Source organism: Ambystoma mexicanum, chromosome 5q, assembly GCF_040938575.1.
Source record: "Ambystoma mexicanum isolate Mex_15411 chromosome 5q, UKY_AmexF1_1, whole genome shotgun sequence".
In the NCBI taxonomy this organism is placed as follows: domain Eukaryota; kingdom Metazoa; phylum Chordata; class Amphibia; order Caudata; family Ambystomatidae; genus Ambystoma; species Ambystoma mexicanum.
In genome coordinates this window covers 1033935248-1033959140 of record NC_090933.1, presented here as the reverse complement: position 1 = coordinate 1033959140, position 23893 = coordinate 1033935248, and the positions used below count along the sequence as shown (strand labels likewise).

The following is a 23893-nucleotide window of genomic DNA, read 5'->3' as shown; positions in this document are numbered from 1 at the left end:
AGTATGCATAGTCCCAAGTACCACTACAGATATATCTGGGTCCTTATCCAAGAGCTCTAGATTTATTACGCCCAGTGAAGTGGACAATAAAATGAGCTCTTCGATTGTTCATTATATCCAAAAAAGCCTCATCCCAAATCTCCTACCCATTGTTACTAGGAGGTAAGCTTCTGTGGCATCCAAAGCTTTCTGGAAAAAGGACTTGATTTTTTCACTCCTGACCTCCCACCACTCAACACACCTCCTTGCAGCGAGGTCAGCAGTGTCTGAATCCTTGTTTTACAAACACTTAACGCCCCAACTCTCGGTGTGGAGATCATAACACTGGGTTCTCCAGTTTTCGAAATGGGGAGATTTGAATCCATATTCCCGAAAAGGTTTCCCACCTCCACGTTGTCAGTTAACCCAGTAGCATTCGCAAGAGACATTTCAGTAGTTACAGGCACTTTCCTTCTCAGCGCATAAATGGATGTCATAACTTAATGTCAATTTCAGAAAACTCACCAGCTCTTCTCCCTCTTCCTTTGGTTGCCTGCCATGTAACTGCCCAAACTTGCTGGCAATCTTCACACCAAGGGGTCTCCTTTTGAAGGGGATATTGCTTAAGAGCACAGTGTGTCCACAAACACCCAGCGGTACCAAACTCCAAGATTCAGCATTCAGTGCTTCCGACTGCCTGACTTGATACCAACTTTTGGCTTAATCGAGTTTAGATATCATAGTCAAATAACCGTGGGGTGCAAGATGCACTCACCACAGAATAGGTCACCCAGATAAGGTAGCGGCTGACCAGCTAGCCAGCAAAGAGAGAATAGCACAGCCACAAGCACTATACCTCCACCCCTGAGGAAGCTGGGTAGGATTAAGTGTGCTGAGTGTAGAGGGCTACTACACTACTGCAGCGCTACCACAGTGCAGCCACGGCTGCACCTAGAGCCATTTCCAACACTCGGATCAGCAAAGATAGCATAAACAAAAGAGCCAGTTAGATAACTGCACACGTTCTATGGAAAGTAAAGGCAAATGCCAGGGTAACCCTAACCGTTTGCTCAATGATGTTCTTATAAGATCTACACTCCTCATTTCTATAGACACTTCTGCTGGTTCAACCTCAGTGTGCAGTGCAATACCTGTGGAGGCAGGGGGCCGATCCTGAGCCCAACCCAGCGTCACTGGAGCCTTGTCTCCAGCCGCACAATGAAGACTACGCGCACCAACCCAATAACCCGGTTTGGCAAGTTGGGGCCCATCAGGGCCACGGCCCGAGGATGCCGTCGATCCAGGCTCTGAACATCCCACGCTGCACACCAGCAGACAGCAACCTTCTGCTCAGCCTCGCTAGAGGCAAGGACCTAGAACACACAAACTAGCATCAAACCGCACCAGGATTTGGCCTCTTCCGACGCTCAGAAGGTTTTCAATTGTCAACATTTGCAAGTAAAAATGTTAATATTTAAAGTGTGCCTTAGTGTAGTTTTCAAATAGTGTTATTTTTATACTTGCCTATGTGGTCCTTTTTACTGGCTATTTCTGCTAAATGTTCACTATACTACACAACAGTGCACTCTTTCTCATTAGTGTAGCCTTGTTTCTTGGTAAAGACCACAAAAGAGTGGTTTGTTCAACTGTGGTTGTGAATAACCCTGCTAACCATATGTGGTTGGCTTTTTGAAGGTAATCACACTGAAAAACTCTTATCACACAAGACTGGCATAAGTGGAAGTATTACACACACGGGCATAGTATGTAAATGTTAAACAAACATTTAACAAGTTATTACATTTCCAGAAAACTGTAAATATAGTCTCTAGGGTGCACCTCCTATTTAGTCAAGACTAACATAACCAGGGGACACATCCTAAAGTTAGTACAAACCCAGAGCAATCAGTCTTTAAAATGGAAACATCTGCACTCATCCTTGCAGTCAAACAACGCTACAAGACAGTTTCCCACCCAATTTAACAAATCTGGTTACTTTATGATGACTTTCTTTTTTTTGTTTTTATAGCTGTGGTTTGATGCCCATTATCATACATTGTTTAGAAACATGGTGTAGTCTTTGGTAGGGTTTCTAATAAATACATTTTTTTAAAGCAAACACTTGCCCGTCATTCTAGCCGAAGATCATTTGATGCGTCTTCCTGTGAGGAGTCACTTGTGCAAAGTCTCTTACCTGACCACAATAAGTTTGAATAGGACCAATTCCAATATTGGTTTATATACTTAACCAAAAATGCGTAATTTTGGGCAAATATCTTTCTCCATCAAAGTGAGCGTTCTTATCTGAAAATTATGGGTATGCTTAGGATTCTACCACTCACATGCCAGTATGAAGTTCTATGTGAAAAAAGACAGGGAGAGAAAATGGAGTTCATGTTGGGAAGCGCCAAGTTGCTGGCTTTGGGATCAGAAGACCAGAATCCTAATGTAGGCTTCCTTGTTGACCAAAGTGGTAAGAGGTTAGATAGTAAAAACAATATAAAAATCAAATGCCTCAGCACTAATTAACTGTCAATAGTAACATCCCTAAATATTACATTTGTCATGGGGAGACAGCCGAGCGTTCTCATAGATTAATGTCTTGGAGCAGAGTCGGACACTTGCTGTTTGAGTTTGATTATTGAAAATGGGACAGCTAGGCTAACTGTGATTTGTGCATTTCATTAAAATCGATCGTATGATGCGTTTCCCTCATGGGGGGCCTGTTCTCATTTGGACTCAAGGATTGACCAGCGAGAACTATAGAATGAAATTGTCCACAAACCTGGTTTCCAGGTGGGTGCACATTCTGAAGACCTGCACATCTGCTCTAATCACATCCATCTCAGACATTCAGTTAATCACACAGAGATATCTCCAGCTTGTTTGAGCCTCTCTCCAAGTAACATTTCTAGTTTGGCTGCCAGTATTGAAAATTGCGGAAGGCTGATTCCAAACTCCATCCCCTCAACCTTTTCATTCACAAACAAAAATATATTAGCTGTGACAACAATTTAGACATGACATTGGTAAATGAATAAGGAATAGGGGAAGAATTAACGTTATAAGAATTATAAAAATGGGTACAATAAACCATGGAATCTCATCTAACTCAAATAATCCAAAATACAAGCAACACCCATAGGTATATAAATAAATCTTTGTTTTGATAGGTAGAGGTCGCAAATTAATATACAAAGTCACAAACGTTTCCAATGGGAACATTCTGCACAGATGGGGATACATTTTACTGGATCAATTGAAAGCACACGCCAATCTTATAGCTAATTTAGTTAATTAGTAGCTAGAATACCGCCCTCTATTTAAAGAAAAAAAGAAAGCTTAAGCAAAGAAGCAGACATCAGCGTGCTACTGTCACTGGTACATTAAAAAGTATGAATGCCTCTATAAAGTCTATTTAATTCCAGGATATTGCATTAACGCCATATTTTTTGCAATGATGGCAATACAAAAATACCACACATTATAAATGTGCATGAATACAGGGTGTTTTCTCCCTCTCAATGTTTTTCCATACCAAGCCAGAACAATGTATTTTGGATGTTTAAAAAAAGTGTCCAAAATATGATTGCTACTTTAATTAAAAGAGAATTTTCAACAACAAAAAACAATAATTAGAAACGGTTTTCTGCTCAGTTCAAACTGACAGTAGTCCTCATTAACTGTGTAGAAATAGTATTCCCAGCGGATCTGGACCGTTTGCGTTTCCGCTTTTGCTTTCCATCAAGGGGTGGTGTTATGGGTTTTGGCGCGGTTGGTCCTTTTTTCTTTTTCTTCTTCTGGCAGCTAAGAGGATTAGGACCACTCATTTGCTTGCGTTTTTTCCCCCTGCGGGTCGAGTCTGTCGATAGCCCCTGTTCTTCTTTGAGCATTTTAATGCTTTTTTGCTGGTGCACAGGGACAAGCTGATTCATCTGCATTGATACAACGAAAGCCAGGGACTTAGGAGAAGGTTTGTCTAGCACAATAGTGTTCTGAATGATGAAGAGAAGGGGAATACCAGCCTTTTTTTTTGTTTTTTCTGCCAGCTCTTGATCCTGTTAAAAACAGAAATGACAAGAATCAGTATTCTTCCCAGGTGGTACAATGTCTACATTTCAAAGCGAACTACATTTAAGAGATATCACAATCAGAGAAACAAAATGGTTTGTCCCACGAAAGAGAATTTGCTTTCAGAAAGTAAATTAAGGGTGTTGCCAGATTGCAGTTTAGCACAAAATTAAAAGTTATTCTCCCAGGGTTTGTGCCGTTAAGTAGGGTTCTGTTTATCCACAGGTACAACAATGAGAATAAACACTATTTCCTAGTCTGAGAAATCTAGGAACATTTGCTGATCTAGTAGAAACCAGGTTCTAGCCACCATCTGATTAAGACATAAAAGCTAGACCTCAAGTTCATGTCCTTTGATGGTGCACTTTGGCATCTATGGCAACAGCATCAAGTTCAAACGACAACAGCAAGGATATTTTCTGAAGATTTGTCACGGATGCAGTAGCTAGTGGGCCCCTTTGCACACTGCAAACGTTGAATGTATTTAGAACTATGTAACATTTGCTTTTTAATTCAAGCCTACCCCAGTGAAAGTAACCATCTTAGATTTGAGCGTGGAACATTTCTTCTCTTCCATCAACTCGGGGTCACTGTGTAATAAGGACAGTTACTTCTATGTAATAGTTCTCATCCTAGGTATATTCCTTGCCTTTAAAGAGCCTTACTAATAAAAAAAGGTTTTTTTTAAAAGCCTCAAACAAAATGTTAAAAACCTTACCGATCCGATTGAGATTACTATAGTGATTTTACATGTGGGTCTTCACAGGACCAGGCACTTGGGTCAAACTCAAAAGAGCAAGAAACAGACACGGATTAAAAGCTGGATTGTTGCGACAGAATTCCATTCTTGGGATTGCAAAGACCCCCTTTGTTAGTCCCCTAAACTTTTTATTTGTTTCAAGAGATTTTTTTATATTTAACTTTGCTTTTGTGACGAGAGGAATGTTAGGTAAGATTTTCATAGCAATGAAAGCTTCCCGACCTGTGTCAACCCCAGAACTTTTTGCTTGACTAATGGACTACATTTCCGTACACCTCAGTGAGTGGAAACTTTTTCCACACTCAGTCAATGTTTTATGAATCTCCATAGTTTTTTTAATTTGATCGTCTTTGACAACTTTTGGCACATACGGCCTATTGTTGCTGGATTGCCCTTGGCGCTCCCTTTCTTTCTCTGGCTAACCTTGTGTGAACTACAGCTCTCATGGGTAGGCAGGATCTTTGGATCCCTTTTACATTTTATTGGGTATGACCAGCACCCTCCACCTTATGTGGAGTGCTGGGGAGATACTGCGTATCCCCTTTCTCATTCTAAATGTAACATTCATGTTACAAGGACAAACTTACCTTTAATGGCTGGTGGCAGTGAACCTTTAACTAATTCGGTGCACCTTTACCGCGGGCTGTTGCCAAAAAGGAACCAATGGTTGCTCATTTCATCAAAATGGCCCGGTCTTCTTTTTTCACCATTTCAGTGTTCCTTATTCCTTCCCCTGACATCCAGGGTGGGAAAATCCTGTGTGTAAATTTTGTCTTCGGCAGGAATTTTGTGGATTCCCCGCCCAGGCTCCAGAGTGTCTGAAAACAGGAAGAGAGGGAGGAGTACAAAACTCTGCAGCCTGATTGCAAGAATCCAGTTCAAACTGCAAGGCTGGCTGTCCTGACAGGACTGCCAACCCCCCTCTATCCCCCTATTCGCCCCCCCCCTCCATGTTTGATTTTGCAAGTCTGTTTGCGGCTGGGTTCTTGCATAAAAGTCTGATCCTGGAAACTGAAGAAGTAGTCGACCACCAAAACCGAAGAGGATGATTAAGAAAACACGGCCGAGACGATTTCCAATGACCGGAGAGCCTGCTGTGTCCCCATAGCCTGCTGATACCCTTTCTTCCGATCGACCCGGGGAGGGACTCCGAAAACAACAGCCCTGATCCAGAGCCTGGTGATACCCACTAGATTCAAGAAGACCTGCATTTTGAGCCATCCCACGTCGTTCTGTGACCTTGTGGGCTGCATTACCCTGGGACCTCGGACCACTGTGCGGTGCACAGTCTTCTGAATCTTGCTGATACTTTGTGGGCATCCTGCTGGACCTCCAGAGACATGAATCGAGTCTGAAAAGTCCCCTCACCAGAGTGCTGGATCTTGCCAGCAACGACAATCCGACCAGCGATGGGATAGTCTTCTTATGGCTCCTGAAAAGGGCACCAAAACCACAGAACCACATCCAGACACGAAGAAACTCTTGCCTGGAGCCTTCTGCATCGATCCTTGCTGAAAAAGGCCATCCAGGGTCCAGTCTTCTGTCTTCATGACAAGGCATTCAGCACCTGGGTTTTTGGCTGCAGATCCTGATGTCCTTCTGCTGAAAACTCTTCTTCTGTGTCGAGGTACTTGGTTGGCTTGGGTATTACTTCCCATAAGTCTCTTGTGATGCCTGTGCAGCTTTGAGGCATGGCGTTTCCTGTGATTGGTAGTCCCCCCCGTCCAGTTCACCCAGGCCCCTGCTGGAATCCTCCTAGGGTGTCATCTCTGAAGTCCCTGGACCTTCAACTCACTTTGAAAGTAGAATACCTACTTGTTTGAACAGTCTTCCTATGGAAGCCTGACACTACCTGCAACAGAGCCCTATCTCGCCCTGCCTACAGTTGACCCCTAGAACACTACGGTCCCTCTTCTGCCTCCGAGAACTCGCGTCATAGAATTGGGAAGGGCTGGATACTTAAAAGGGGTCTTCCTTGAAAAGTAAAACAACTGTTGAAAGGTTTACTTACTTGTAAAAGAGTTAGTTGGAAACTGTATCTGGTAACTATCTCTGAGAGTGAACAGTTACAAAAGTTCTTAATTACCTTGAATGCCTTCTGTCACTTATTTACCCAAGATATGTTCTACCATTCTGAAAATCATATATAGGTTTCACCTACCTGGAATAGATGTGTGCCATTCTGAATAAGTGTACCCAAAGTCTTACTTTCCTTAAAACTGTCCCGCCATTCTAAAAGAAAATAGATAGGTTAATTTACTCGCCTGTGAATTGGGTCCCCCTCTTCCCAAAAGTAATGTGGTTGGTTCCGCTGTACTATTCCTGTTAGGATACACAAATATATGAGTGTCCCCAATTGGGTCTTGCTTCCCCTGACTTGCTGTTAGCCTGTGTTGGGTACGAATTAATGCAGTCCAACTGATATGACAGTTTATTTGTATTGCGCTCGTACACAAGTGTTTCAGAGCGCAGCAAGGGAGGGGAACAGGGGAGAACAAATAGCAATCTTATTAGGCCCAGTTTCATTGAGAATGTGCAAATGCATGGGAAAAGGAAAGAGGGAACGTGGAAAGTGCGGAGCAGAGGAGAACTGATAAATAATAATAAACAAATAAATAGATAATGGAGGCAATAAACAGTGGTAAACAACTGAGTAAATCTGATAAGTGCAGAAAAAGAAGAAAAAGGGGGTTGCGGGGCCTCTATGGGTACAGATACAGTCCACAGTGCAAGGGTTGGCCAGGAGGCTGTACAGGAGGGTGGCAGGGTGAGCAGTTACCTGGGCCCAGGGGACAGAGGGTGGCCAGGTGCATAGTGCCAAGAGAGCAGATCAGCAGGGGAGAGGGGGAGCAAAGGCAGAAGCAAAGAGGAAGGTCTTGAGGTGCTTTCGGACTCTGGTTCTCCTCAAGTTTTAGAGTGGCAGGGAGGCTGTTCCAGAGGGAGGCCCCAGCCAAAAACAGTTCTACCCCCAGCTTGTTTCTTTGAAAAACAACTGACCCTGAGGGAGTTAGAGGTACAGGAGCGAAGAGCTCGAGAGGGGAGGTATTTGCGGAGGGATAGCTGAAGGTATTTTGGACCCAGGGCCCAGAAAGCCTTGTGGACAAAGCAGGGGGTTTTGAATTTAATCCTTGCATCCACTGGGAGACAATTGAGAGATTTCAGAGCTGCAGAGATACAATCCCAGGCCAAGGATAAGTCTCACAGTCCTGTTCTGGATTAGTTGCAGAGGGCGGAGAATAAAGGGAGGTAGATTTGAAAAAGAGGCTGTTCCAATAGTCAAACTTAGAGAGAACCAGAGCTTGGGAGACAGTGAGCTTCTGGGGGAAGGAGAGGAAAGGCAGAGTACCTCTGAGGAGGTGAAGTAGAAAGTTTGACTTTTTAGAGACCTCAGAGATGTGGGCAGAGAAGGAAAGTGTGGAGTCAAAGATGACCCTGAGGTTCTTAGCCTTGCAGGCGGGGGTAGGAGGAGGGCTAAGAGGCTGGACAGAGAGAGAGAGGGGAAAGGATGGTGAAGGTGTGCCAGTGAGGAGGATCTCTGTCTTGCTGGCATTCAGACAAAGATCATTGGTGGCACACCAATCTTGAATGGCAGTTAGGCAATCAGAGATGGGAGAGGGCGAGGAGGTGGCCGAGGGCAACCTGAAAATGAGTCGAGTGTCGTCAGCGTAGCACTGGAAATTTGAGCAGAAAATGGCAATGCAGTGGGCGAGAGTTGCCAGGTATTGGTTGAAAATCCAGGGAGAGAGGTTAGACCCCTGGGGAACACCACATGTAGAGAGGAAGATAGATGATAGGAAAGACCCCAGTTGAACCTGGGAGGGTAGATCGGAGAGGAAGGTGGTCAGCCACGCCAGAGCCTGATCAGTGATACTCAGGTTATCACAGAGATAGTTGAGCAGGATGGTATGGTTGACCGTGTCAAAGGCAGAAGAGAGATCGAGTAGGATGAGGACGGAGGGAATGCTATAGTCAAGGTTGGAGAGCAGATCTTCACAGATGTTCAGGAGAGCAGTTTCCATGCTTCTGGCCACTCTGAAGCCAGACTGGTGATCATGGAGACAGCCAACAGAATCAGAATGAAGGTTAAGCTGAGAGATGGCCAGTGTCAGGGTGCAGGGCGTTAGAAGGGGGAACCAGGGCTCAAAGAGGGGCCCCAGACGTAGAAAGATCAACCACAAAACAAGACAAACCCAAGGGAACAGCATCCAGCCTTATAGGAGACTTATCTGTCCCCTTTGCAGACAAAAGGCCCTCCGGACCACAACTCCCAGCAGCCTCCGGGCCGGGAACTACTTTTCCACTCCCAAGTTGGGAGGGGCTCGCGCACGCGTGAAGAACGAAGGCTCGGGGCTTGTGCTAAAGCTCCCGACCAGAATGGATGCATCCTCCAGAGCTCCTGCTGACGGGGATCACGCGAGGGGCCACGCTCCAAGGAATCACCATTCCGGCCCCTCGCATATACAAGATAAGTACAGCAAAGCCCTAGCGACCCAACCCAACTTGGGAATTACAAACGCAGCTACGGGGGAAAGCGCGGAAGAAGCGGGGACGCATAGGAACTACCACTCCTCTATGGGGCACGCGCAGGGAGCACCGCCCGTCTATTCTACGTCCCCTGCTAAAGGGAAAAGCTAAGTGCCTATCGGCTCCATAGCATTTAACCAACGTGATTTAGGCTCGCATGCTTCACTGACTAATGCGCGCAGCGCTTGGTTACCAACCAGTCTTCAGCCACGTGCGGCACACTTTGGCAGCACGGGGAGCCCATAGCCACGTGCGGCACACTTTGGCAGCACGTAGTGCTTGATATTAGGGCACGAAGGATCTTATTCCCTTAAGCCACGTGCTGCGAACTTGAGCCGCATGTTCTGAACAACCCTTTAGTTGGGCACCATTAAGCTCAGAGAGCAGATTAACCAGCTAGGTGTAATGTGCATGTGCTAGCACTAACCAAACTCAAGGTGGTTTTGTGTAGGTTGTATTTCGCCTTTGTTAGTTAACACAGGCCACTAATACTAAACTCTCTTGCAGCATTCGAACTGCTCAGAGTTCCGGACCTGAGAGTGCGCAGGCAGGAGGCCAGCACTCAACCACAGAGCTAAGTGCCTTTTGCATCAAAAGTTATTGTACTGCACTGTGTGTATGTGGGGGAATAGTATGTAAATATATTGTTGTGACTTTTGTTTTTCCCCCATGTGTTCCCTTGCCTGTCCACTTTCCCTTTCCTAACCCTCTATACGGTTACCCACTGTTCGAGACCCATCCAACCAACGATATCCTAACCCTCTTTCCCTGCTGGGGTCTCGGAGGCCTGTGTGAGCATAGACTTGCAGGTACCCAGACTGTAGTGGGGGTAGTTGGTTCATGCCACTCCTACACCTGGACTTTGGAACCGTGACAGCCAGCTTTTCCAGAGGTTTGCCCAGACAGGCAGTAATGGAGATTGGACGAAAGTTAGCTGGACAAGAAGGATCAGCTGTGGGTTTCTTGAGAAGAGGATGCACAAGGGAGTGCTTCAGAGGGGAAGGGAAGGATCCTGAGGCAAAGGAATGGTTGCAAAAATCGGCAAGGGCTGGAGCGAGGATGTCAATGTGGTCCTTGACGGTTTTAGAGGAACAGGGATGAATCTGTTTTGACGAGGCTTTCATAGATCGGACTTGTCTAGCGACCTCATCAGGGGAGAAAGGAGGAAAGGAACAGAAGGAGGGTGTGGGACTACACAAGGCTTATCTGCTTGGTATTAGGTAACCCACTTTTTAAATACAGGCTTTTAACGCACGTTGGTAGTGTGACTGAGCAGCCAGGCTTATTCTAAGAGGGGTAATGTGAGCCGTAAAATTGAAATCAGTAAGTACAAGTAGCCAAGTAACACTTACACATATATACATATTTATAATACACACAAGGTTTAAATCAGCACTTGAAAAAGCTTTCTCTACTAGTAACATTAAATTCATATATCATTCAAAGTTAGGATTCCGTGTTTAAAAGACAATAAAAGTTGTTAAAGTCTTTTCCTATGCTAACACATGTTCCAACACACAGAGTGACTTCAGTAAAGGTCAGTATTGCACTTACCAATTCAGTTATTGAGTTGTTAAAGGAACAAAAGGTTAGAATAAGATTTAGAACATACTTCAACAGTTTGTAAAAAATTACAATCTCCCAAAGGGAGCCAGGCAAGCATGTATCCCAGCAATAATAGTATCAACAATTAAAACCTATGAGGGAACAAGTATGACCTAAGCTAGTAGGTTCAGAAGAGTGCTTTTAGGTAGCCAGGACAGCCAAAGTCAATAGTTCTGATGCACTTCTTCTTAGATAAAGTCTTGACAAAGTTAGTAAGTTCAGAAGAAATCCCTGTAACTCAAGTGAGCTACTTTGTAGAGAGCACAAGCTGTTCGGTCAGTGCAGGAGGGTTGAGATAACTCCAAAAAGCACTTCCCAATGCAGGAGGCAAAACCTATGGCAAAAAGGTGAATACCCCAAGCACCACAGTACAGTGATTCGAAGAAAAAATGTTCCAGCTGGATTCCTCCTTGCTACAGCTTGCCAGACCCTTGTTCCTGGACCTTGGTCGTGGTGACGAAAGGGAGGACATATGGCGGACTCCTGCAGCAGTACTCGGGAGAGAGACTCCCCAGCAATGGATTTCCTTTGTTTCAGCCACACCTCAGTGTTTTGGCACCAATGAAGCTCTGGTCCTTGACTCTGGCGAGGGGACTCTGGATCAAGATTTCCTGCTGCTACAGGGTCCTCTGGATGCCCACGAAGATTCGGCCGGATTCGGACTTTGCAAGATAACACACTCGTCAGTGGTCACAGGATCCCTGGAATTGGGCTTCGGCAGCTCTGGTGAGGCACAGCAAGTTGGGGGTTGCTCCATTAAGCGTGATGTCACCTGTTTTATGGCAATGAGAGAGGATTTGGGTGCTTTGCGGGCCCAGAAGAGACACCCGCTCAGTAATGCCACTGCTGGATATGGTACCCAGTGGGAAGAGACTCCCAGGAGGCCAGAATCGGACACCCAAGAGGTCGCTGAGAGAGGAAGGAGGAGCCTATCCAAGCCCTCTGTGAAAAGATGTCCACAGCCGAAGGCACTATCCACACCACTACCTCGCAGACTGGAGGTAGCAAAGAGATTTCAGTGGCGCTTGTTTGGGAGCCACGAATCGCCAATTTAGTGTGCCCTGAAAATTAACAGGGAAGTCGCAAGTGACCAGGTAGATGTCATATTGGGACCAGACTCCCAAGATGGTGGCTCCCCTATTTGTAGCCTCAGCTTGTGGGTTTGCAGCAAATGCTATGTCAGGCATGAAACTTGATTGGAGAAAGGGGCCACATCTGTGCAAAGAAAAAGGTAAAATTGGGGAGGAGGTAGACCTGCATAGGATGGACCAATGAAGAACGACAATACCGGGCAAGAAATGGACCTAGCCCATTGGGGCCTGACTTAATCCAATCGGTCAACTAGCTTATAAAGGAAGGGAGGAAAACCTCTGTGTGGCACTCTAGTAGTGATAGAACAGTGCTTTAGGAATTCAAGCGGGTGAATGCTATTGCAGCCTACAAAGAAAGGTGCAGCAGTGCACGCTTGCGAAAAGGGCCAAGCTATGAGCCTGTTACAGGAAGAGTGATAGATAAGTGGAGCCATAGCTGGAGGGAGGCTGGGGCTGAGGTGTAAAATACGTGTGCAAACATTTGCTTCAGTGCTCACAAACAATGAACTACTGTGGAAAGTAACTTGACAGAAAAAGTAAGGTAGCTGAAAGCAATCATGCAGACACTGGTGGAACAGCAAAACCACCAGCTAATTAAAGAAGGCTTATTAGATCAGAAAAGCGAGAGAGCGATTAGCTAGGTAGAGAGCACTTAAATTCTAACCAGATGAACAAGTGTAAGGGTCTGAATTAATACAGCCGACAGACCAGTAAACACCACCGAGGCAAGGCTGTGGAAGGCTTCATTGGATGCGGTTGCCACGTCCTTCGTGATAAACCAATCACCAGGACAAGCCTGAACTACAGACATCACGTCTCACAGACATCTAGGAAAAGGACTGTGCAGGGGCACTTTTATGCTCAAGTCGCCCAATCATCCCGTGTCGACGCTTGGGAACCAGGGTTTGTTTACAAAGCAGAGATGCACGTCCCAACTCCATCGCTTTAAGATAGGTTTTAATTTAGAGACAGACTGAAGACCTCTGGTCCTTTAGATTAAGAAAGCTACTTAGACTTTATCCCAGGACCTTGCACTGTTTTGCTTAGGTATTTGCAATCTTAAGTTTTCCCATAACCTCTAGGCAGTCCTCCGAGCTAAACATTAACAGAGCTTTGCCCCAGCTCATCTTGTTGCCAAGGGGGATCCTTTTAGGTCCTGAAAAAAGAGGGGGTGTTGGGGCTCCTGATAACCAATGTGATAACTAGACCATGGTGCGAACTCCTCCACTGGAAAAGGCCTTTATTTATTGTTAGGGCAGTAAAACGTTTAGTAAAACAAAACCACTGAGACAGTACAAAACTCCACACTTCTTATAAAGCAGTACCACCTGAGTATTTGGTAGCGTAGACAGAGCAGCCAGGCTGATCTTAGGAGGGAGAGAGGGCTGTAGCTTGGTACAAAGACATTGTAGCATACATATGGTCCAAAGAAACACAAACACTATGTATTGTACAAATAAATGGTTTATTTAAATACAAGTCAGCCAAGAGGAATCTTGGGAAAATAAGTACCCTCAACATTATATATAAACACAGTTTTACAAACCAACTCAATACTTAAGGGATACATTCCAAAGTATTACCTTGTTAAGAATGGCAGTCAGCAGTTTAAGGTTAGGTAAACCTTTAACACATTCAGAATGCAATCAGCTATTCTTGGGGACTAAAACCAGTTTCCATATACTTTTTGAATAAAGTTAGTAATACAAGAGTAGTAGACCCAGTCAGTCATGCAGTGACACTTAAAGAATCACCTAGTAAACCAACTCGGTTACCAGGATACATTTCTGAATAGCGGAACACAAATTGATGGAACAGTATGAACCTATAACTACATTCAGGATAACCCTCAGTTATACTAGGTGAGTAATGGCTCATATTGTAATAAACTATTACAGTTGCTTTTTAAATCAGTAGAACAGAGACTAAGGTAAGCAAAAACTCTTTATACTATTTTAGGATTGCACCAGCCAGACCAACATCAGCTAAACCACAGACACTTATTCAAAATAGCACACAGCTATTCAAGGGTATTAAGAACTATATACATTTTAAAGGAGCTACCAGCAACGTAAAGGTATGTATAAACCCAATACTGTTTTATAATCTGTATAAAGCAGACCAGGGAAAGCAAAACCCAATGGTACACTTTGAGAACGACCCAATGTTATTCAAGGTAGGTAAAACCCAGGAGGATTCCAGCAGTGGGCCTGGGTGAACTGGATGAGAGGACTCCCAATCACATGAAACGCCCCAATGCTACACAGGATTCACAAAAGGCTGAAGGTGAGTAATACCCCAGCCAATACAGTAACTCAGCACGAAAGAAGAGTTTGCAGCATGACGTCTTCGGGATCTGCAGCCAAATACCCAGTCAATGACTTCCGTGTTGTGAAAACTGAAGACAGGACACTGGAAGGAAATTTGCAGCAGGTATCAATAGGGAAGACACCAGGCAAGGGTTTATTCCTGGTTGGATGCGGCTCTGTGATTTTGGCACCCTTTTCAGCAGCCAAATGAAGAACACATTTCGCCAGTCGGATTCTCGTGTCTCTCTCAGTCCTGCATTCTGATGAGGGTACTTCAGGGATTCACATCATGTCTCTGGAGTGCCAGGAGGAGGCCACCAGGTTTTTGGATGGATTCGGACTTCGAAGACCATGCACTGCGCAATGGCTCGAGGTCCCAGGGTATTGGGGTATTGGAGCCCAGCAAGGTCGCAGCACGTCGCTGGATGGCTCAAAATGCAGGTCTTCTATAGACTGGTGGATTTCATCAGCCTCCTGGTAGGAGCCATTGCGTTCGGCCCGCCCAGGTCGATTGGAAGGAAGGGTAACAGCAGGCTCCAGGTACACAGGCTCTTTGGTCGCTGGATATTGCTACGGCCTTAGTTTATTCATCTTCCGCTTGGGTTTCAACTCCAGTGGTCGACTTGTCAGCAGCTTCTAGGTTCGGAGTATTTAACAGGAACTACAGCACAACTTCCCCATTCTCTCCCTGCATTTTGCAGCAAGGTACGGTCTGGCTGTCCAATCAGGAAAGCCAAACCCCCGCCCCCCGATCCCCACGGGAGTTGGGTTCCTATCAGGCAAGGTGAAAGACAAAGGGCTGCAGAATTTTGGACTCCTCCCTCGCTTGCTGCCTTCTCAGGAACTCTTGAACCTGGGCAGGGAATCCAAAGGATTCCCGCTGAAGAGAAAACTTCCACTGAGGTGGTCCCCACCTAGAATGGCAGGGGAGGACCTCAGAAACAGCAAGAATGCAAGAAATTGCGAAATAAGAATGAGCTCACCATTTTAGCAAAATGGTGGCCCTTCTGTGCTTAACAGGCTGAATTAACATACTGCGAGTAATAAATACTAAAAGTCAAAAGGTAAAACCACTGCTACCAGCCATTCATGTAAACTCGCAATTGTAACAAAATGTTACCAGGTTAGTAAGAAAAGGGATACATTGTATCCCTCCAGCATGCCACATAAGGGTTGGGTGGGTGCTGACTCACTTATACAAAATGTAAAGGGGATGAAAATACATCTTTACTACTTGGTAACTGTAGTTCACACAAGTACATGAAAGAGAAAATAACAGGGGGGGCCCGCCCAAAGGGGCACTCCAGCCTAAGCCCAAAGGTTATAGGAAGCTATAACTCCAACCATTCACTATGGAGAGACATAAAAAGGTCACCCATAAAAAGAGTAAAAGACCAGGTGAGGGGGGGGGGGGGGGGGAGATTCCCCTTCACCTAGGGACAAGGTAAAATACTTACAAGTCCAAGCAAAATGTTCTGGGGTTGACACAGGTCAGGAAGATGTATCATACATTTAAACATCTTATCCAACAATTATGTTGCGTCATCATTTGGCTTAACCGTTTGTTTAAACGCCTTATTCTTGATTGCCAACCTGGTCCTTTATGTTGCATTATCCATTATTCTATAATACTCTTCTGGAAAATAAATGGTCTTTGAAAATATCAAATTCATGAGTACGATGGACTTCTCTGGTTTATTCAGGCAAAATAAATATTAATTGGCAGTGTAAAAGTCTGTGGGCTACAATTTAATACATCACAATTTCCTGCTCTTGTATCTCTCTAATGCTTAAGATTCATGAATCATTCGTATGGACATTTTCAATACAGATCCTTCTGCTGTAAATACAGATTTCTACTTTGCGTTTTAGTCTATCCCTTATACATATGGACTGGAAACCTAAATATTGCTCTTGTGCATTCCAATTTAAATCCCTATAATGTTATTCGACATAGAAGGCTGGTGTCCCAAAATGTGTGGTGGATGGGTAAAGCATACTTCAGAAAATACCTGCGTGGCAACAAAGTAATGATGGGGGTTGCCATCTCCAACCATTGACAAAAGACATGCCGATCCGCCAACTGGACTCTTAAAATGAGAACAATGTCGAACTTGAAATCGCTGAGCGATTATTTTTGCTCCATAGAGTTCTTTCCCCAACGACTCCAACTCTTTCAGAACACAACTAAAAAATAAAACAAGAATGATTACTTCATTCACCATCTTCCTTCTGTTTGTAGTTCATTTTGTCTGACAGTTAACAGAGTTTTCATTGGATTTGACAATTTAAAATAAAAATCCCCTAGTGGCATGCCTGCAAACATTTACAGAAAGCTGGATTGTGAGATTCAGGGATGCGAGTCTGCATAACTGAAAAGAGCATTTCGAGGCAGGTCTCTGAACCACCACTTCCCTCCATTCACTACTTGTCATTGCCTGCCTCAGGCTGCTGCAGATTAGTAATCGTGATTACACAGTGCTAGGCCCAGGCTGTGGCCTCGCATCTACAGAATGCTTAATTGAGGGACAGATATTTAATGGCTCACTAATAGGCCATTCAGAATAAATCGTTTTACCAGATTTTCATTAATACTAACAAGGCCGACTTCAGTCATCTATGCAGGTCTCCAACTTTACACTCTCAACTAGTCTTTGTCTAGTGATAACTGACTTTTGGCGACTAAGAAATTGTGTGCGGTGTGTATGTGTGGAATTGAGGTGTCAAATTACTTTGTATGCCTCAGTATTTGCATCCAACCTGAAATATTGCCCACCGGTCTACAGAAAGCAGTTTCACTCGTGTTTTGTTTTTCAAATTGCATATTAGTCATATCACTTTTTATAAACTAAGCATAAAAATTTAAAATAAAGCAAATAAGATATATTAGAGCATTAACAAGCTAAAATGCATCTTTTACAAATATACAACACCATATATTTACAGCCTTCCAAGAAATGTATTCTGTACCCAAAACCAGTCAAATAGTCCCCTCTATGAAGGAAAACGGGTATAGTTGCCCTTCATAAATCTCCACCAGACCAAATCACTCGTGTTTTACGTTTTGGATTGTTCTGCTAAGGCTGTCTTAAGTCTGTTGCAGAAGCCAAACCTGAAATATGTACACAAAATAGCACCACACCTTAGGGGGAAAAGAGCTGAAATAGGGCACATCCTGTCCGATTATTACACAAGAAAATAAACGTTCATGATTTCCATCCACAATGCTCAACAGCACTGATGACATGGGCTATCCTCCGAGGATGACAGAGTGGCAGTAAATGCAAGAATGCCGGATTAAGCAGTACATTCCAAGGTAGCAAATTTTGTAGCAACTTGATGAATGATGTGCTGTCCTGCTGGCCCTCTGTGAATGCTGACAGAATGTTGGTACATGATGCGACTGACCGCTCAGGAAAATGTGAACGAGTGCTTGAACGTGAATGTGTCGGATGAGGGCCAGAGCTGGAGCGCTTGAGGATGGCGATGGGTGGTGTGGTGTGTTAGAAAAGGATATGGACACAAGGTGGACATGTTTACGCATTATTTAAATAAGGAAAAAAAACAGACCCAACTCTCCTGATCGCTATAGGGTAGTTCCCTGCCTCACCAACAAAACTAAAAAGGTGCTTCTCTGTCGTCAGGAAGTCAATAAGGAAAATGTCCTCCGTCTATCTCTACCACTAATAGCTGTCTCAGCCCATTTTTAACATTTCAGGCTGGGGACTCGTGTCCCCGCGGGAATGCGGCTGCGCCCCACAGTTTGTAGACCTCTGCTTTAGAGTGATCTCTTGAAATACACATCTGATCTATACGCTCCTGTAACTCCTTCCAACAGTCACTATATCTTCGACTCCAATTCAAAGGACTCTTCTCAATGTTTTCTACATATGCTTTCCACCTTCTTTCTCTTCTTATTATATATGGTTCAAGCTTTTGATAAAACTTGGTTTTTCCACTCTTGGGAAAGCTTTAAAATATCCTATTTGTCTTGTTTTAATTCACTCAATTTTATTGCACAATGGGCCTGATCACTCTTTATTAAGTGGCTTATCCGCTTGTCTTCAAGTAACTTCCTTTGCGTTCTTTCTGTAGTGCTTCTAACCCCAAAAGTATTTTTCCTCTGCGTTAATACAACCCCCCCCCCAACCCAGAAGCTCAATGTGTCTAGAGCCCTGGCCCTCTCCAGGCTGGACTATTGCAACAGCCTCTTTCTAAATATCTCTGTCTCTACTCTTCAACCTTTACAACTGACTGCAAGAATTGTACTTGGACTCAAGCCCAGGGATCGCATCTCTCCAGCTCTGAAATCTCTGCACTGGCTCCCTGTGGCTGCAAGGATCAAATTCAAGACCATTTGCATCGTCCACAAGGCTTTCTGGGGCCTGGGACCGCACTACCTCCAACTTTCCCTTCCTAAACATCCTCCTTCTCGAGCTCTCTCCGCTCATCCACCTCCAATTCTCTGAATTCACTTTTCCAAGCAGAGAATGGGGAGCAGATCTCTTTCCTCAGCAGGAGCTTCCCTCTAGAACAGTCTCCTGGCCTCTCTCAAACTTGAGCAGAACCACTTCTGGTTCCGGAAGCAACTCAAGACCTTCCTTTTCGCTTTCACTTTATTTCTTCCTCCCCCCTGCTAATGTCCCCGATAGCTCCGCACACTGGTCAGACCTGAACTCGGGCCCAGGCTCCTGATGTCCAGTTGCCCTTGCACTTCCTCCGGGCTCCCTCAGCACTTAAGGGTCTGTATCTGTAACCCTACAGTCCCTTCTCTTTGCACTTAAGAGCCACCGTCTGGCAGCACTTATTGAGTCACCTGCACTTCTCCTCACCCTCCCCCCCCTTGGCACTTCTGCCCTCTTCTCTGCACTTGTGCGATCTGAATGACACAAGTAAGATCGTTGTTTGTCCTTCTGTTTCCCACTCCTTGTCTTGTCGTGCCTAGAAACACTTGTGTACAGGCGCGTTATAAATGACTTACCATATCATCATATCACTCATGATTCTTGAATATTTTCTCGGATGTCTCAATGACTTGGGTTTCTCTTCCTTTATCACACCTATGACTAACTCAGTAGTATGAGTCTTCCCGGTGGCTTCTCGCCACTCCAGTATACTCCGGTATCTGCATTCCCCAGATTACGCTTGCAGGGCTCAGCGCTTGCTCGACAGACCATTCACTTTGGTTTATCAAGTGTGGTTTCTCGCTTGCCTCAACTTCACTGTACGGCAGTCGTCGAGAGCGGCTGCTGCTCTCAGCCCTGCTGGTCTCGGCATTTTAAGGGTGCCCAGCCCACCACAAGACATCTGGTAACTCCACCACTTCGAACGCTGCTTGCTCATCCGCTTGGACAGCGGTTTCCCCGCTACCTGCCTCTTCAGCCCAGTGGTGTCTCTGATGGGGTTATTCAACTTCCCAGAGTGCTGCAGGTTGGCTCCACATCTCCAAGGTGCTCTGATGCAAGAGGGCTTTCCCTGCACACTGTTCTCGCCTACTTTCGAGCTTCCTCGTCCTAATTTCATATCGATTTGTTCTTAAAGGGGTATGCCCCTCTTCGTCCCATGGCTTGTTTGAGCCAGCATTGTCCTCACCAAAATGGGACACATTGTTTATGATATAAGGCAGTCTCATATGCAAAAAACATCTTCTAAAGGGAGTTCCGCAGGGGAATTTAATTTAGTCATTTGTATAGCACCTTTCACCACGAGTTTGGTCTCAACGCGCTGTAGGTTGAACGCCATCAAAGGGACCGAAGTCCAAAGTATGGGAAAGTTAGGAGGTGCTAGAGTATGCATGTGTGCATAGTAGCATTAAAGGTTATGGGTGCTTGGCCGAGTACCTCCTAGCCACCCATGTCTAATTGGCTTGAGTATGGATGGAAATGGGTACACTAGGGGATATACGCTGCTGGGAAGGGGTGTCTAAGAGGATAGTCAATTATGTGTGTAGCTATAGTTTGAATTTTATTTCGTGAAAGGTAGCTACATTCTTACGGCAGAAGTGTTGTGCAAAGTGTCATTCGAGTTGTATGTGAAAGCAGATGCAGGAATGAGTGTGGCGGCACCTTTGTCCAATTCCAAAGCACAGAGTGTGAGGGGAATGAATGCATTAGTTATAATCAAGTGAAAGCCTAGAAATGGTACATTTGGCAAATTCTGAAACATCCGAATTGAAAATGTCGGTGGTGCATGCATCCAGCTATCATTAAGTGGCTACATTCAAGTCCCCAATTAACCATACAGGCAGCATCCTGCCCGCACCTCCATTCCATGTAGTGGAACCCATTCTACAATTACCCAGAATCCATAACTTGGTTGCTCTAAGGGGGAGTCACTGCCAGTCAAGCCCCACTTGCCCAAACCGTTAGGGAGGGTCTTGGGTAGTGGGCTCACCTCCCTAGCCTCACAGGGGGTGGCTCCCCCTGGGTTAGAAGGGGTGAATACTCCAGAATCGTCACAGTGGTCTCTCTCTGTAATATACTTAAGCATAACTGGAACCCGCCCGTATATACTCTATACAAACACTTACCCAGACTTTTTAAGAGGCTTAAACTGGTCTGTGTCTGGACTACTATCAATGCTCCAGGAGGTTACTACATTATGGTTATTATTTGAATCTCGGGAGGTGTTACTTGCAACGAATTGCAAGTTTGTCCTAGCTATTAGTCCCACGAGTTGCAGCAGGATGTCTACAAATAATTTGTTCTAGCACATTTACACAAGAAAATTAAAGTCATGGTCTAGTAAAAATTTTTTTTGTCCCTACGGGTCGGCCATGTTTTCTTAAGCCTAAGTGGCTCGATTTTAGAAAACTTTCCTATGGACCTTACCCGAGTTTTCGTCCATTAAACGCACGCGAAAACAAGCACCAGGGAGCCGCCATTTTCTGATAATCCTATCTTTTCCCCGATCGCCCTGGCTGACCTGCTTTTGCGGCACTAAAGCAATTCCCCCGCCCCTGAGCCTGTCATCAGCAGACTCGTACCGCCCATTTCCCAATGCCAAAGCACGTCTCGTGTCAACATTCGCTGCGCTTCAGCTAATGACGTGTCGCCATGGAAATGGCAGGACGCCTCTCTCCTCAATAAGTATAAACAGACTGTTTCACAACACACAGCAGCAGATTTTCGATTCCATTCCTCTCTCTGTGTTACTTTGAGTATTCTGTGACTCGTTTCAGTACTCTGGTCAGCTACCTTCGCCGCTTGTAGCCCGTGTGAACAGATACTAGTACCACCGCTATAAATTATTTTAGTTTGTTTAACACACAATGGCTACAATAATGCCCTACATGTACGAGCCCGAGTATACCGAGGAGGAACTACTGGAAAGGGAAGCACGCGAAAACGATGGGGATTCGGACGGCAGTTGGCAGGACGAATCAACAGATGAAGAGCCTGGGCCTAGTCGAATGGACGGCGTCTCCACCTGGTGTACATGCAATCGGTGTGAGCTAATGCCAACTGAGGACGAGAACTGCTGCTGCCGAGAAAACTCGGGATGCCTGGCCTACATTTCGGAAGGCGAGCCACGACCGCAATGCATCACCGAGCTGCCAGACTTCAGGGCAGCCTGCCTCACACGGGCCGTATTGAGAATAACGATGGTGCTTATGCACGAACTTCGAGCAACTGTTAGTCCTCGTAATCCGAGTAACGAGTAAGTATACTCTGCTTATCATGCCACTCCTATTTCATGTTCTTCTACTATATCCAAAATTACATCTACATATCATTGTAACGCATGTAAGTCGTTCAATAGTGTGCATTGTCTAGATAGCATTTGTCCGTGTAAAATGCCATTAGTTAAAAGAATTGTCATTGACAACAAACGTTTATTAAACTTATCTTGGTCATTTAAAACAGTTTGTTTCATTCCTTTTCACAGGTGGTACAGGCTGGTGGCCTAATGTTCCTTTACATGGTGGCTTCACGGGAGGCTTGGACGCCGCGTTCGAAGAGTGATACCCGCCTGTGCCGTTCGTGCCATTAGAGAAACGTTCCCGAGTGACAGCGGATTTTCTCTCGCTGTGCTGCAACCTGACCTGTATAATCTTTAAAGTCTTGTATTTTTGTGTCATGAAAATAAGATACAAAATAAAACACCACATATATTTTAACAACAGTTGTGTCGATTTTTTAAATGAATCAAGTGTGTCTCCATTCAAGGATGGACGCCAGACATCTGCGCTCCGAATGGGTGAAGGTCTGGTCGCTGTGAAGCAGGTTGGTCACTATCTATCTAAGCTAAAATAACATATTCTCGATAATGCATGCACTAAATAACACTTGTTCAAAGTCTTTCAGTAGGTTATGTCTCTATAAAAGTCACACATATATCTATACTAACAATTACCATTGGATTATACAGGCCTTAGGGTCTTGACCACTATAATACACCGGTTGAAGTATGGGTCTGTGCTCACAAGAATCTCCGGTATGTGGCATTTGTTATTGATAAGCAACGATGTACTATCATTGATATAAAGGCGATATACTGTATATTGATATAAAGGCGGTTCGCGCCGGTGGATGCGCGCTGGCATGGGGGCTGTCAGGGGCGCGAAAGCCAAGGTGCCAAACTACATGTACACTTCAAAAGGTGTCCCACACCCAGGGGCCATCGGTCACATGGCCTCCTCAGACCCCGTGTCTCCAGGTAGGCCTCCCCTGGGGCAGGCCGCCCCTTGCAATCCACATAAGTGTGTCTCCATTCAGCAGTCTTCCTGTGCCTTATCTGCACGCCCCAGGCCCATCCATCCCACCCCCCTGTATCAAAGGCGGTTCGCGCCGGTGGATGCGCGCTGTCATGGGGGGCTGTCAGGGGCGCGAAAGGCCAAGGTGCCAAACTACACGTACACTTCAAAAGGTGTCCCACACCCAGGGGCCATCGGTCACATGGCCTCCTCAGACCCCGTGTCTCCAGCCAGGCCTCCCCTTGAAGCAGGCCGCCCCCCTAATACCACGACATACATACGTCATTCATTCACAAACACACCCCAGTTTCTAATACTTTAAAAACCACTCGATATGTCTCATGAGAACATCTTTGTGCTTTGCAAGTCAACTCCTGAACGTGCTACCTGGGAACCACTGTGATCTATGCTAATCTGCTCTTCGTCGTGCTATCCGTGAACTTCTGTGACCGCTTCGAGCATACCCATCAGTGCACTACCTGTGGCCAGCCACCTATTCTCCCGCAACATACTGTTCTGCTTGCTGAATCCAACTGTTTGCTGGTCAAGGCAAGGCCATGTATCCTGGTCATATTTCGCAGATTTTTAAATTTCTATCTATTTGCGAGTAGAGTACCCAATAGTGCTATGTTCATTGGTCTCATTGCTATTGACTTGAATTTCCATTGCTATGCTATCAATTTATTTTCATCTTTGTCTATTGTCATTGAATTGCATCCTTCGGGGGTCCAGTCTATAATGTAAGCATGTTTCCTTCTCGTGCAAGACAGAACATCCAAGGGACGAGTCACATGTTCAGATTTCAGTCACATCAATTATACATTTCTGCAACTTATGCAAATACTAAGCCGCACATAAT

The 23893-nt window shown here is 45.1% G+C and overlaps 1 protein-coding gene across 2 annotated transcripts in view; it reads right to left on the bottom strand.

Moving 5' to 3' along the window:
- Positions 1–3121: 3121 nt before the first annotated feature.
- UTP23 (UTP23 small subunit processome component) overlaps positions 3122–23893 on the bottom strand; it is a 71533-nt gene continuing 50761 nt past the window's right edge. The window contains exons 2-3 of one of the 2 annotated variants that reach the window (XM_069621536.1): positions 16340–16526; positions 3122–4037 (exon numbers count right to left, since the gene is read on the bottom strand). In XM_069621536.1, the coding sequence (XP_069477637.1) occupies positions 3633–4037; positions 16340–16526 (592 nt within the window). In that variant the 3' untranslated portion in view covers positions 3122–3632. The remainder of the gene's footprint in view (positions 4038–16339; positions 16527–23893) is intronic. The other variant, XM_069621537.1, reaches the window with a different exon arrangement.